The 14,621-nt window shown below is 44.9% G+C and overlaps 1 protein-coding gene across 1 annotated transcript; it reads right to left on the bottom strand.

Moving 5' to 3' along the window:
- Positions 1-249: 249 nt before the first annotated feature.
- LOC311518460 (protein CLN8-like) lies at positions 250-14,324 on the bottom strand. Its single transcript, XM_084624297.1, has 3 exons — positions 13,969-14,324; positions 2,612-3,264; positions 250-1,325 (listed from the first exon to the last, which is right to left on the bottom strand). Exons 2-3 carry the CDS (start codon positions 3,152-3,154, stop codon positions 1,002-1,004), a joined length of 867 nt encoding a protein of 288 aa, XP_084480423.1. The 5' UTR covers positions 3,155-3,264; positions 13,969-14,324; the 3' UTR covers positions 250-1,001.
- Between the last annotated feature and the right edge of the window lie 297 nt (positions 14,325-14,621).

Genomic DNA, 14,621 nt, shown 5'->3' with positions numbered 1-14,621 from the left:
TTGATAGCTGCTTTCAACTACCTGAAAGGGGGTTCCAAAGAGGATGGCTCTAGACTGTTCTCAATGGTAGCAGATGACAGAACGAGGAGTAATGGTCTCAAGTTGCAGTGGGGGAGGTTTAGATTGGATATTAGGAAAAACTTTTTCACTAAGAGGGTGGTGAAACACTGGAATGCGTTACCTAGGGAGGTGGTAGAATCTCCTTCCTTAGAGGTTTTTAAGGTCAGGCTTGACAAAGCCCTGGCTGGGATGATTTAACTGGGAATTGGTCCTGCTTTGAGCAGGGGGTTGGACTAGATGACCTTCTGGGGTCCCTTCCAACCCTGATATTCTATGATTCTATGATTGTTAGGATTGCCAAAGGTCAGTGTCTTTTTCATGCAAGCAATGCTTCCTTGTGTTAAAGAACAATTTTAAAAGTTGATATTTCAATATTTTCTCCAATATATATCTACCTAACTTTTTTGGGTTTGTCATGTTTGGTACCATTGTGTTCATGGGAGAAAGGGCTTTGAATAATAGGTAATTTGACCCATTTCTGACAAAGTTCTATCATAAAATTTCCACCAACTGGGAGGACCTGGAGATGGGGAGCAGGGGAGAGGAAAGTCAGTGAATCCCTCCTGCCATGCTACAGACAGTAACATCATTGAAATTATGATTCTGTAGATTTTTATGAATCAAATGACACCTCCCTTACATTTCTATCATTAATTTGCCCCTCCCCCCCAGAATGAGATTTTATTACATTATGCTCCCAGACTAAAATTACTGGCATAAATCCTGACCGAGTCAAAGAGTGTGTGTGTATTTTAAAGATGGACAGCAACAATTTTAAAACACTTTTGACAAATGAGTATAATACACTGATAGCAAACTGCAAACAGATCAATACATTCATAGACTTCTTGTAAGCAATTCTATTTTCATGGACTGGCTAGTAAACCTGCACCATTTTTTCCTGGACATATTTTACTGTAACCTGAATAGCTGTTGTAGAACTATATCCTCTTCTTTTGGAATGTTTCACTATTTAAATTTTCATAGGATGCATTTTTCACTGCGGTTTTTGGAAATTTCCTGTCAACTGGACTAAAGAGCCGCTGAGTCGATTTGAATATCCAGTATGGATTAAGTATTAACGTAAGTGTACTTAAACCCATGAAAAAAACAATAAAATATGGAAGTCCCAGATTTTCCACCACATCATTCCAATGGGAAATACACACCCACCACATGTGATAAATAAGGACCATGCGGCAGTGAAGCATATGGATATTTATCCATTGGTTTGCCTTCCAAAAAAGGGTATTAGCACAGCCAATCTGGAAGAGACAACAACAAAGAGAAAGAAATGAGATTGCACCTTCATGTTAAGGCAGTCAGAATTTTCTAGAAATAAGAGACACACATATTTAGTTTTCCTGTTTTGTTTAGTGTAAACTGCCATACAAACATTCTCTCAATTATTTTTCTCTAGACTGCTAAAAGATTGCACATATATATGGCACCTTTTGTCTAGCAGAATTCTAAATCACTTTGCATAATACCGCATCAGTCAGATGCAGCCAGCTGATGATGGAGGAAAATGATCAAAACAAAACACATGTCACAAAAGTGTGCAAGGACTAGCAGGATCTTGGAAGTTTTGGCCAACACCACTCAGGTAGACCATGACTCTCAAATTGCTCTAGCATCTACACATGCAGAAGGGTTGAGGTGATCGTGCCAGGACTTGTGGCTGTAGTTCTAAAGAGTCAGGATATTTTAGGATTTAAGTTTAAACCTCTAAGACAGTGGTTCCCAAACTTGTTCCGCCGCTTGTGCAGGGAAAGCCACTAGCGGCCCAGGCCAGACCAGTTTGTTTACCTGCCGCGTCTGCAGGTTCAGCCGAACCTACAGACGCGGCAGGTAAACAAACTGGCCTGGCCCGGCCCGCCAGGGGCTTTCCTTGCACAAGCAGCGGAACAAGTTTGGAAACCACTGCTCTAAAACACACTCTTTGGAACAGATTATGGTTTGGGAAGCAGGGCCGATTTCCTCTCTCCCTACAAGCATGGCAGCTCTTCTCAAGGCTGTTCTCCCTCTCTGCATCCACAGAATATACATAATGTACATAAACACTTGTTTGTGTGTGAGCACACATGGACATATTTTTAATCTCCAGCAGGTATGTAATGGTCTGCATTAAGCTTGTTGGAGGTGATCACACATTCTCATGTTACTATTTTCAATCTTAAAAAAAAAAATCTTTTAAAAATAGAGTTTAATCACCTAATCTTTGCTCCTGTGCACTAGATCCCAACTAGTGAGTCTGTAAACTAATTTCTTAAAATTTCTTTCTTTTTGTTTCTTTGCTACAAAATGGGTAAAAAAAAAAGTTAAAAGATTTTCCAGAAAATATTTAATTATTGTTAGGGTGTTATAATTAACGATTCCAATGGACACATCACTTCAAGTTTGGAAGAAAAATTTCTTTCTTGACCCCAGAACTAATCTGCCATTTTAGAGGCCAATATTTCTTTGTTTGCTGATTTGTTTTGAGGAGGAGGAACTATGAGGACTATGATGGTAACTTCTCTCACCCATAATTAATACAGCAAGTTCTTACCCTTGCAAGAATAGAGGATATGCAGTATGAAGGAGTGTTCATCTCAAGTAGCAGACCCATCAGGGGTAGATAGTGTCCAGACTTTATGTTAATTATCAGACCAAGAAGCCCACCAAAGGCAAATAAATGATGAACTCCTTCGAACACATCAAATACCCTGAAAACAATGTTAGACACATTAAAAACGATATTTTCAAGCAAGAAGTAGCCAGCGGCTATTAAGCAATGAAACCAGCTCCATTTTTGCTGTGAATATACTTGGTCAACTTGAAAAACTGGATCTATAAGCAAGGCCCACAAGCCAGCTCCACAACTCTGAACTGCAAATAGGCCACGTGTGATATTCATATTCCAGAAGATCTTCTGCTTTGTTGACAAAGTGCAATAAGTGGCACTGATCCATGAGGACAGCCAGTGAGCTATAAGAAATACTCCCAGGTAACTGAAAAAACCAGCTGCTAGTAACTTCAAACGAACTTCCCACAGAACATAGTTCCAGTCATAAATGGCACTGAACGTTGCACCATCATTTGCAAGATTCATTTCTTCTTCTATTATTCAAAATATCTGGAAGGAGTCTGAAGTGTCTTACTCACACGTTGGTCTACTATAAGACTACTGAGCCTGGGCTGTTACACAGAGCAGAAACCCATCTGCAAATAAATAAAATAAAATAAATAACTCAATACTTGCAGAGAATGGTTGTATGTGTGTCTATATGTGATCTCCCCATTTATGAAAGCTCGCTAGTTTCACTACAGTTTAGCATTTGTTACTGTTTCCACTAGTATTTCCCAACAGTTTAGAACTGACATAAAAAAACCTTGGTCAAGGCTGATAATTAACCTTCAGGGTCTCAACGAGGTACATAAAAGAGAAGATGAGCTATAGAGAGAGACTCCCTGTTTCCTTACTTGCAGAACTATTCATGCCAATGGATGTTACAGTCACAAAACATTCACCTTTTGTTCCCTAGTTATGTAAAAATATAATACCTTTTCCTTATCATTTTCCTTACTGGTTTTTATGTAGACTGCATACTGTTCTTTGTCTTCTTCAAGATTTCCATTGCCTTTATAAATCATTCCACAAGAAGTCCGTCTGGCTGAAGTGTTTTGCTAACACTACTGACAACACATTTGTAAAACAGCTTATATGCCAAAATCATTCCCCCCCACACCTTCCTCACGTAACAGTTGAAATCTGCTTTGTGACCAATGTTTTTTACTTCTAACAAAGTTAACACTCCAGGTGTGAACAGAAACAACTCCTACATAAACATAAACAAAGGAGGCTAGTGTTAAAGGGAGAAAAACACAACCACAGCCGAGGCTTACAATTCTTTAGCAGCATGTTTAAGCACCACTGAACCTTCATTTTTCCCCTGTAGAGCCCTCTGGATAGGTCTACACTGTATCTTAAAATCCACAGCAGTGAGTCTCTGAGCCCTGATGTACAGAGTCAGGTTTGCGCTATTGTGCTACAGACTCAGGCTCCTGCTACGGCGCTAAAAACAGCTGTGTAGATGTTTGGGCTCCAGTTGGATCTTGGGTTCTGAAATCCATGGAAGGGGTGAGTTTGAGAGCTTCCTGCAGTAACCATTGGCCAGGAATGGCGAACCATGGCCACTGGGAGCTGCAGATGGCTGTGCCTGCAGTCAATGTAGTCAACAGTCAATGTAAACACTGTCTCGCGGCCCACCAGTGGATTACCCTGATGGGCCGCGAGCGGCCCGTGGGCTGCAGGTTGCCCACCACTGGGTTAGTGCCATAGCATAAGCTTTGGGCTCTGAGCCTCTCTGCCACTGATTTTACAAGGCAACATAGACATGAGGTTTTAGGAATCTATGAGTCTTTAGGAACAAACGTACACGCCCAGTTTACAGGGTACAGATTAAAGCTGCAACAAACCAGCCACTATGGGCCTCATTCTCAGTTACACTAAGGCCACTTTACACTGCGTGGAAGTATAAAGGAGCCTGGAACTGTTGAAGCAGAATAATGTGGGCTAAATGTAAATGAGAACTGAGCCCTATCTCTATAGTACATGTACACACACTTTTTTTTTTAAGACAAAATAATATCAGTAATAGTGTAAATATTTTTCTTTATTATATGTTTACATTAACAGAACTTTTGATACATGCAAGTGCATAGTTTTTGTCTGTTATAATTAGAACTTTTTAATCTTTTTCTGTATTAATTCATATTATGAAAAATAATTAAAACTTTTCAAAGAGTACAAAAAGGTAACCCTGCTTCTTACAGTTCTCTCTTCTGTGAGGTGTTTTAACTATGTATGTAGCATCACAGGTAAGCACATTTGTATGCCTTGCATGCACAAAATAAAACCAGAAATAAGGAAACAGGACAAATGGACAATGGACAAAGCATGAATTCACAAGTGCCCTGTAAATAATAAACAGGAAGTAGATGAAGAAATAGTCAGAAAACTAGTAAAGTATGATAAGCTTGCAGGTGCAGCTTTGCTTACTAGCACAGTTTGTAGTGTATGGATAGTTCATGATGAAGGATACAATTTGGTCATGGAGGTCATGGATTCCATGACTTTAACAGATCTCCGTGACTTTGGCAGGGCTCTGTCTGTGCATGTCCCCCTCTCCGCCCTCAATGTGGCGGGGTTCAGGCTTCGTCTGTCAATCCTCTGCGGTATGGCTCAGGCTTCAACTTCAGTCCCACCGTGACCATACCTGATTTTGTACATTTTTACCATGACTGTGAATTCGGCTTAATTCTACTGTGACAAAATCATATCCATACTCATGATCTATACAGGGCCTGGTTCATACAATTAGCAAGCCAATCATAAAGCCTGTGACACAGTGTAGAATGTAATACACGTGTTAGTCTGGTTTAGAACCTGTATATAATCTGATTTATAACTATGGACTTTGGAGCTGTGATGCTCCCTAACCTACCCCACTATACCTGACCTGATCACTGGAGATGCAGCTTTATGAAATACCAGTAAAGAAACCTCAGTGACACACCTAGATTTGAACTGAGTTTTTGGATTCCAGAGAACTGGGTGAAGTGTTTTCCCAGAACTGGACAAAGCATTTTGGATAAGCCGAATGGAAAAGATCTCAGATGGAATCTCAACAATGTTGTTTTGCTAGCAAATTGGAACATCAGACACCAAAAAAAAAATAAATAGGGCATAATACTACAAAATCTTATTCTAGTAAACAGGACTACTTGCATGAGAAAGGGCTTGCAGGATCATCTTGTGAATACAATTGCATGGTCAACTTCTGAACAAAATTAGACCACTTTCTAAAAGTTTTATTTTTCCTGAAGCTAACTAAGAGGGTAGGACATACAGAAGTAACCTCTCTATTGCTTCGTCAGCATCACAGTTATTATTAATTGTATAGCCCAGAATTTTCAAGCTTGGGGGCACAAAGTTAATTAAAACTTTCTCCACATGAGGTGTTTCAAAGAAGATGAACGTTTTGTTTCTTTGTTTTAAAACATCCATGCCCCAGGTCTATTTTGCTGATGAATTAGACTAGATCGCTGTGACTGCTGCACATAGCACATCCCGTCAATATGACCAGGGGAAGAACTAATTTAACATGGTCTGACTGGGACCTCTGGTAGGAGATAGAAGAGGAAGCAATATGGATTGTTAGCAAAACAAGTAAAAAGCTTCTACAGAGATGCTTTCCTTCTCTACTCCTCAATAGAATAAATAACAGAAAAAGAGGATGGCAGCCTAATAGCTAGAGAGCAAAGGAATATTGCTTATTTATATTCTCAGAGGGCCTGATTCTGCTCTACTTTAAACCACAGTAACTCCACTGGCCCTTCCTTCCCACTGCCTTGCATCTTGGACCAGTTAAGAAGAGTTAAGAATTCTAATTTGATAGCATTTTACATTCACACTGCACAGATGTACACACCTATGCAACATACAAGAAAGTGGAGAATCAGGCCATTAACATCATCATAGTTACATTGGTGTGACGAGAAAGCCCTGAAAACCTTCATATCTCAACTCTCCATATAAAAGACAAAGAAAGCAAAATGCCCCTTCCCTGCCCTCCCCCTGCCCAGCACAGTTACCTACAGCTCTCTAAATACAGTGATTCACAGGCTGTGTGAAATTCCCCTGATTTCAAGAAACAGCCTCTCTCCTGGAAATAGGGTTGCCAGGCGTCCAGTTTTCAGCCGGAACGCCTGGTCGAAAAGGGATCCCGGCACCTCCAGTCAGCACAGCTGACCAGGCTGCTAAAAGTCCTGTTGGCCACAGTGGGGCAGGCAGGCTCCATGCAGCTCTACACAGCTCCTGGGAAGCAATGGCATGTCCCTCTGGCTCCTAGGTGAAGGGGCGGCCAGGGGGACTCTGTGTGCTGCCCCTGCCCGCAAACACCGTCCCAAGTGCCAGCTCTGCAGCTCCCCCCGCACAGAAGCCAGAGGAACATGCCAGCTGCTTCCTGGGAGTCGCATGGACTTCCTCCATCCCGGGAAATGCCGGGGCTGCCCAAGGTCAGTGCTGCTCAGACTCCGCACCCCCCACACACCCCAACCTCCTGCCCCAGCCGTGAACCCCCTCCTGCACTCCAAACCCCTTATCCCTGGCCCCACCACACAGCCCACACCCCCAGCCGGAGCCCTCAGCCCTCCCACACCCCAACCCCCTGCCCCAGCCCGGAGCCCCCTCCCACACTCCAAAATCCTCAGCCCCACTCCCCAGGCTGGAGCCCCCTCCTGCACGCCAAACCCCTCATCCTCAGTTCCACCCCAGAGCTTGCACCACCAGCCGGAGCCCTCACCCTTTCCCGCACCCTAAGCCCCTGCCTCAGCCCCCTGAAAATGAGCAAGTGAGCTAGGGTGGGGGGAAAGCACAGGAGGGACAGAGGGAGTGGGGACAGGGCATCGGAGAAGGGGCAGAGCAGGGGTATTTGGCTTTCTGCAATTAGAAAGTTGGCAACGCTATTCTGGAAGTATGATGTTTTCTCAGCATTTAACTAAAACCAGCAGGTAGTTAACACCGTCTAATCCCCACTTCCTCCTCCCACAAGAAGGAACAGTACAACAGACAGAAAATATTTGCAAAAGAATCAGTACAGGAGGGGAAAACAACAACAAAATACCAATATGCAGGTTCTCCTAGGTCCACCCTTTACATTCAGTAAAGTGAGTGCTGTAGTTAATTAAGCCCTTCTCCAGGCACCACCCTTTGCATGCTACTTACCGGCTAGTCTGTTTCGGTTGTTCTACAGTTTCTCCCCGCAGCTTCAGTGTTTTCCTGTCATGTGCTCAACAGCAGTGAATTCAGTGAAGTCAGGCCTGCTTCTTCCACCTTCGCAGAGTCAGCTAGGTATAGTTTGACTTCTATATTTGGGAGGCTGGCTCCAGATAGGCCAGTGCGGTGTGCGTAGCGAGACAGGCAAATTCTGGGCCTGCCCACAGGGGTGTCATTTCAGATTGGACAGGGGGCACAATTTTAACCGTGACTCCAGGGGCTACTTAGGCAACTGAAAACGCTAACATTTTTCCAGATAATAACTTAGCAATATCTGACAGGAGCACTGTATCTAATTCTTATATCAAGAAAGAAAATTAAATAAATATTAGACCCACTCAGCTCTAACACTAATATGTTCTGACATCTTGTGGCAAGCCACTTAAGGGTCACTGGTTAGGTTTAAAATTGTAATGTATATTCTTACTCAGATACTTTTACTAAAGTCAGAAGGGACCATTATGATCATCTAGTCTGACCTCCTGCATATTGCAGGCCCCAGAACCTCACCCACTCACTCCTGTCATAGAGCCAGAACCTCTGGCTGAGTTACTGAAGTCCTCAAATCATGATTTAAAAACTGCAAGTTACAGAGAATTCACCATTTACATTAGTTTAAACCTGCAAGTGACCCCATGCCCCATGCTTGGGGCTGGCGGTAGGGGAGGGAGCTAGGGGGCAGAGAGGGGGTATGGGCTCCTGGGTTAGGGTGCAGGCTCTGGGGTGGGGCTGAGGATGAGGGGTTTGGGGTGCAGGAGGGGGCTCCAGGCTAGGGGGTGGGGCCGAGGGGTTCGACGTGTGAGAGGGGGCTCCGGGCAGGGGCAGAGGGTTGGGTTGTGGGAGGGGGTATGAGCTCTGGGGTATGGGCTCAGGGGTACAGGCTCCAGGGTGAGGTCAGGGATGATGGGTTTGGGGTGCAGGAGGGGGCACTGGACTGGGGGTGGGTGGGACCGAGATTCAGAGTGCAGAAAGGGCTCAGGGCTGGGCAAGGGGTTGGGGTGCAGGACGGGGGTGTGAGATGCGTGCTCCGGGATGGAGCGGGAGGGGGGTTCCAAACTGGGGCAGGGCATTGGGGCTTAGGGGGCAGGCTCTGGGCAGCTCTGGCTGGTGCAGTTCGCAGGGGCTCCATGACATGCTGACCTCAGATGGCCCCTTAAATAGCAGCCTTACCAGTTCTTCCCCAGCATTTCCTGGGGATGAAGGAAGCTGGATGTGTCCAGGATTCACTCCCACCGCAGATTCCCAGCCAATGGGAGCTGCGGAGCCAGCGCTCGGGGTGGCGCTGGCAGGAGGCGGCAGCATGCATAGCTCCCCTACCCCAGGCCGCCCCTCCGCCTAGGAGTCAGATGTGCTGCCGTTTCCTGGGAGCTGTGCGGAGCTGAGCATGGAGCCTGCCTTAGCCCCGCTGTCTCCTCCCCCCGCACTGCCTGGTGCTTGCTACCTGTAGCAGTTACTCATATGAAAGGGATTATAAAAAACTGCTATCTAATGGAGCAAATTCCTACAGACAGCAGTTTCTCGCACTATACCAGCAAAGTGTGTGGTCAGTCACAGTCTGCGGACTCTGGGAATCCAGAGCTGCAGCTACTGCTCCCTGTGCGGCAGAATACTTTCCCCAAGCAGCAATTTTGCTCCCTTAACATCATAATTATCTGCTGCTGCTTGTCACAAGTGTGCTGCAGCTTTTCAATCTCTAGTGCTTCCTTTACCGCTTTTACTTGCAGTGTGGAATTCTCAGTCTTGCACTGAGTCTTCTCCCTAAGGCAAAACTCCAGTTGCTGCTGAATCTGATTTAAGGACTCTTCCAACATTTTTGATTCCTCTAACCATAGGCGCCAACTCCATGGGTGCTCTGGGGCTGGAGCACCCACAGAGAAAAAATGGTGAGTGCTGAGCACCCACCGGCAGCCCCCCATCAGCTTCCCCCCACGCCCCTAGCACCTGCGGCCCGTCGGTGGGCCCCACAGATCAGCACTTCTCCCTCCCTCCCTGCGCCTCCTGCCCACTGCGATCAGCTGTTTCGTGGCATGCAGGAGGCTGGGAGGGAGGGGGGAGGAGGAAGGATGTGGCACGCTCACGGGAGGGGGTGGAACTGGGCAGGAAGAGGTGGGGCGGGGTAGAGAGGGGCTGGGAAGAGGCAGGGCAAGGGTGGAGCTGAGTGGGAAGAGGCGGGGGTGGGGCCTTGGGGCAGACCGGGGGCTCAAGCACCCCCGGCACTTTGGAAAGTCGGCACCTGTGCCTCTAACTTCTGCATTCTTAAACTGTACTCCTTATTCAGGGGACCCTTGAACTTGCCCACTGCCCTAATTGGTTCTGGGGTGTAAAGTCTCTGAGAAAGTGGGGTTGTCCCTCTCATAGTACAAATCAGAGGAGTCCTTGTCCCAAGGGTTGGTCCCTTCCTCTTCGTTGCACAATTTAGGGAAATCACCATCAAAGTTTCTTCCTTTGCCCCTTTACTCGCTTTACACCTCTTTTCTCGCTTGCAACGCACTTTTCAGAGCACATTTCTGGCACGGACCAACCATTCTTCTCTTTAGTATCGGTGGGCACAGCTCTTACTGCAGCTTGCCCATCTGATGCTTTTTGTTTCCATGCTGTCACTTCCTGCCTTAACTTGCCCTATTCTAGCAGTGCATCATTCGCTTCTTTCTGCACAGCTACAATCTGAGCTCCTTGTGTTAAGATAGTTGCTCTTAGAGTGTCAGCCTCTACTTTCAGCATATTAGTGTCTGCTTTTAAGTTAGCTGTTTCGGCCTTTGCATTAGCTACTTTCTTTTCTTTCTCCTCTGATTCCTTCTGTGAGGTATGACTCTAGCGCTAACATATGCTATGCTTTCCACATATTAGCCTCCACTCTTAGACTAGCCAATTCCTTGTCCTTGTCTTTTAATGCCTACATTTCTGCCCTCAGATTGTTCACTAATTCTTCTTCTTCTAATTCTTCTTTCCTCATCCTTAGGCTAGTCACTTCTTTATTTAGGATCACAGCTACCATTTGCAAATGTTGTAGAGAAGGAGTTCTCAATCTTTTTCTTGCCGAGGCTCCCTCCGACATGCTATAAAAACTCCAGGATGCAATGGGAGAGGCTCCAGGCTTCAGCCACCAGGAGGCGGGGAAGCTCGGGCATAGGCAAAGTTTGACTGATATTTTGGAGGAGGGGGCAGGGCCTGGCGGGTCTCGGGCCAGCTCCACATGGTGGTGCCCAAGGAGAGGGCATCACCTCCACCCCCTAAATTCATCCCTAGTGTATCTAGACTGCCTTCAATTCAATCACACGAGGGAAGGATTTGACCTAATTTTTGTACATAGTTCGGGTGACCATCCATCCCATTTTTAACGGGACAGTCCTGTATTTAAGTCTTATTGCAGGTGTCCCGCCTTCTTTTAAAAAAATGGGCAAATGGTCCCATATTTCCTGATCCCCCTGCTGCTCAGTCAGTGGTCAGTCAGCACAGCCCCAGACGTGTCCTGGCTTGAGCCCTGCTGGCCCCTGACCCCCAAAATAGAAGTCATACTACGCCTATGCCCGAGGCCACCCCCTCCCCCAGACCCCTGAGCCCCCCCTTTCCCTGCTGGACTCTGGAGTTTTTATAGCATGTTGGGGGGGGGGGTGGTTCTGCATAGTTCTGATTGATTGCTGTGGAATACAAGCAATTTTACAAGGTGTTCCATATTCAGCATAGGGAAATACGGTCACCCTATACATAGCTGGAATTATTTTTAAAAGTTTACAAGGTACAGATTAAAGCTTCAACAAACCAGCCACTATGGGCCTTATTCTCATTTACACTAAGGCCACTTTACACTGACTGGAAGTATAAAAGAGCTTTGAACTGCTGGAGCGGAATTATGTGACCTACATGAAAATTGAGCCCAATATCTAAGGTTCATGTGAACACATTTAATTTTGTCTAGGAAAAAAAAAGAAATTATTCATTATATGTTTACATTAACAGACCTTTGATACACACAAATATGTACTTTGTTGTAATCAGAACTGTTTTATCTTTTTCTGTATTAAGTCATATTATGAAAAAATAAATACAACTTTTCAAAGTTTAAAGAAAAGACAGCCCTGTTCTGTGAGGTGTTTTAATTATGTATGCAGCATCACAGGTCTGCAGGTTTGTAAGCCTTGTATGGACAATGAAAATTAGAAGTAAGAACACAGGACAAATGGACAATGGACAAAGCATGAATTGACAAGGGGCCTTGTGAATAACATGTAGCTAGTAGATAAAGAAATGGAAGATGCGTGATAAGGTTGCCTCTGCCGCTTTGCTTACCAGCACAGTTTGTAGCACATGGATAGCTCATGATGATCTTTACAGGGCCTGGTTCACAAAATTGGTAAGCCAATCATAATGCCTGTGATACAATGTAAAATGTAATCTGCATGTGTTAGTCTCTTTTAGAATAGGTGTATAATCTGATTTAAAACTATGTACTTTGGAGTTGTGCACCCTAACCTACCCCACTACACCTGACCTGATCGCCTCAGGTGCAGCTTTCTAAAATGCCAGTAAAGAAACCTCAGTGACAAGCCCAGCTTTGAACTGAGTTTTTGGGTTCCAGAGAACGGGATAGAAGTGTTCTCGCAGAACTGAAGTGTTCTGGATCAGTTGAGTGGAAAAGGTTTTGAAGGGAATCCCAACAATGTTGTTTTGCTTGCAATTTGGAATATCAGACACCAAAGGGCATAATTCTACAAAGCCTTAGTCTAGTAAACGAGACTACTTGCATGAGAAAGAGCTTGCAGGATCATCTTGTGAACAAAATTGCACGGTCAGCTTCTGACCAGAACTGGACCACATTCTAAAAGGTCTGTTATTCCTGAAGCTAACTAAGCGGATAGGACATAGAGACACAACCTGCATATTTCCTCAGCCAGCATCACAGTTAATATTATTAACTATAAAAACAACAAGGAGTCCTTGTGGTACCTTAGAGACTAACAAATTTATTTGGGTATAAGCTTTTGTGGGTTAGAGTCCACAAAAGCTTATGCCCAAATAAATTTGTTTGTTAGTCTGTAAGGTGTCACAAGGATTCCTCGTTGTTTTTACTGACACAGACTAACACAATTACCCCTCTGAAGCCTGTCATCATTAACTATATAGTCCAGAATTTTCAAGCTTGGGGGCATAAAGTTAACTAAAACTTCCTCCACATGTAGTGGTTAAAAGAAGCTCAATGTTTTCTTTCACTTTTGTTTGAAAATATCCATGATCACAGTTCCATTTTGCTGAAGCATTAGACTAGATTGCTGAGACTGCCAGACAGCACATCCTGTGAATATGGGCAGGGGGAGAACTGCCCAGAGTGTATCTCATTTCACACAGTTTGACTGGGAGCTCTAGGGGGAGGCAGAAGAGGAAGACATATGGATTTAGCAGCATAAGTAAACAGATTCTACAGAGATGCTTTGCCTCTCCGCTCCTTATAGGTACACAGCAAAGGAATATTGCTTATTTATATTCTGAGAGGGCCTGATTCTGCTCTCCTGAACAACTCCACTGGCCTTTCCTTACCACCACCTTGCATCCTGCATCAGGGGGAGAGTTAAGAATTCTCATTTGGTAGCATTTCGCACTCATCCTGCACAGATGTAGACAACTAGAGAATGTACAAGGAAGTGGAGAATCAGTCCATTCATATCAGCATAGTTACACTGGGAAAGCCCCAGAAATCTTCCTCTCATATCTCCACAAAAAACGAGAACGAAAGCAAAACGCCCTCCGCCGCAGCACCACCACGGTTACGTACAGCCCTCTAAATACAGTGGTTAACAGGCTGCATGAAATTCCCCTGACTTCATACAATAGTCTCTCCTGGAAGTTTGATATTTTGCAGCATTTAACCAAAACCAGCACTCAGTTAACGTTATCTCATCCCCATTTCCTCCTCCTCACAAGAAGGAACAGCACCGTACAACACACAGAAAATATTTGCAAAAGAATCAATAAAGGAGGGGGAAAGAACAACAACGAAATAACCATATGCAGGTTCTCCTAGGCTCACCCTAAAATGAGTGCTGTAGTTAATAAACCCCTTCTCCACACAGCACCCACTGCATGGTACTTACTGGCTCGTTTCTGCTGTGCTTCCAACTGCAGCAGCGATCAGCCGACTGCAAGATAATGAAGTCAGGGCTGCTTCTTCCACCTTTGCAGAAGCAGCTGCAATGCAATAGCTTGGCGCCTCAGCTCGTCACTACAGTAAACAGCTAATATTGCTTTTCGCTTCCTCCTGCCCCACCCTTTGTTTCGGCCTGACGTAAACCATCGCTCCCTCCCCGGAGGGGAAAGTGGAGCGCACCAAATACCCCGCTTTGGCAAGCGGGACTTTGTGGTTGTTCACAGTTCCCCTTGGAACTTAATTTGCAGTGGCAGGAGTGGGGTCAGACCACAGTCTGCCCTGGTGCTGCAGCCAGGTTTTGTGTTGCACTGAGTAAAAGGGCGATCAACTCCACTAGCGAGTCCTAACAAAACATTGCACAGTGGGCTGTGTTAGTCTCCACAGCCCCGGTTAGTCTCCTTTCAGTTTCACTTTGCGTATCTTATGCCCTAGCAAATGATGCAGTGTTCGGGTTCTTGCTTTTTTTAAAAAAATCCTAATAATTCTGTTAATATTAGGTTTTGTTTATTTATTTCTGCTAACGGAACTTAATTTTGGGGCTTAAACACTGTCCTTTTAATTATTAGGAAATTTTAGAAGCCAGCATGTCTGTGTGACACT

Source organism: Lepidochelys olivacea (genome assembly GCF_965140295.1).
Source record: "Lepidochelys olivacea isolate rLepOli2 genome assembly, chromosome: 3".
Lineage (NCBI taxonomy): Eukaryota > Metazoa > Chordata > Testudines > Cheloniidae > Lepidochelys > Lepidochelys olivacea.
The sequence above is the reverse complement of the archived record's forward strand: the minus strand, read 5'-3'. Positions and strand labels throughout refer to the sequence as shown.

Excerpts from the sequence above, each read along its gene's own strand:
- LOC311518460 (XM_084624297.1), bottom strand. The coding sequence starts at position 3,154 with ATGAATCTTGCAAATGATGGTGCAACGTTCAGTGCCATTTATGACTGG. Across the intron at positions 1,326-2,611 it reads TATCCTCTATTCTTGCAAGG|ATTGGCTGTGCTAATACCCT; the intron begins GTAAGAACTTGC and ends TGTCTCTTCCAG.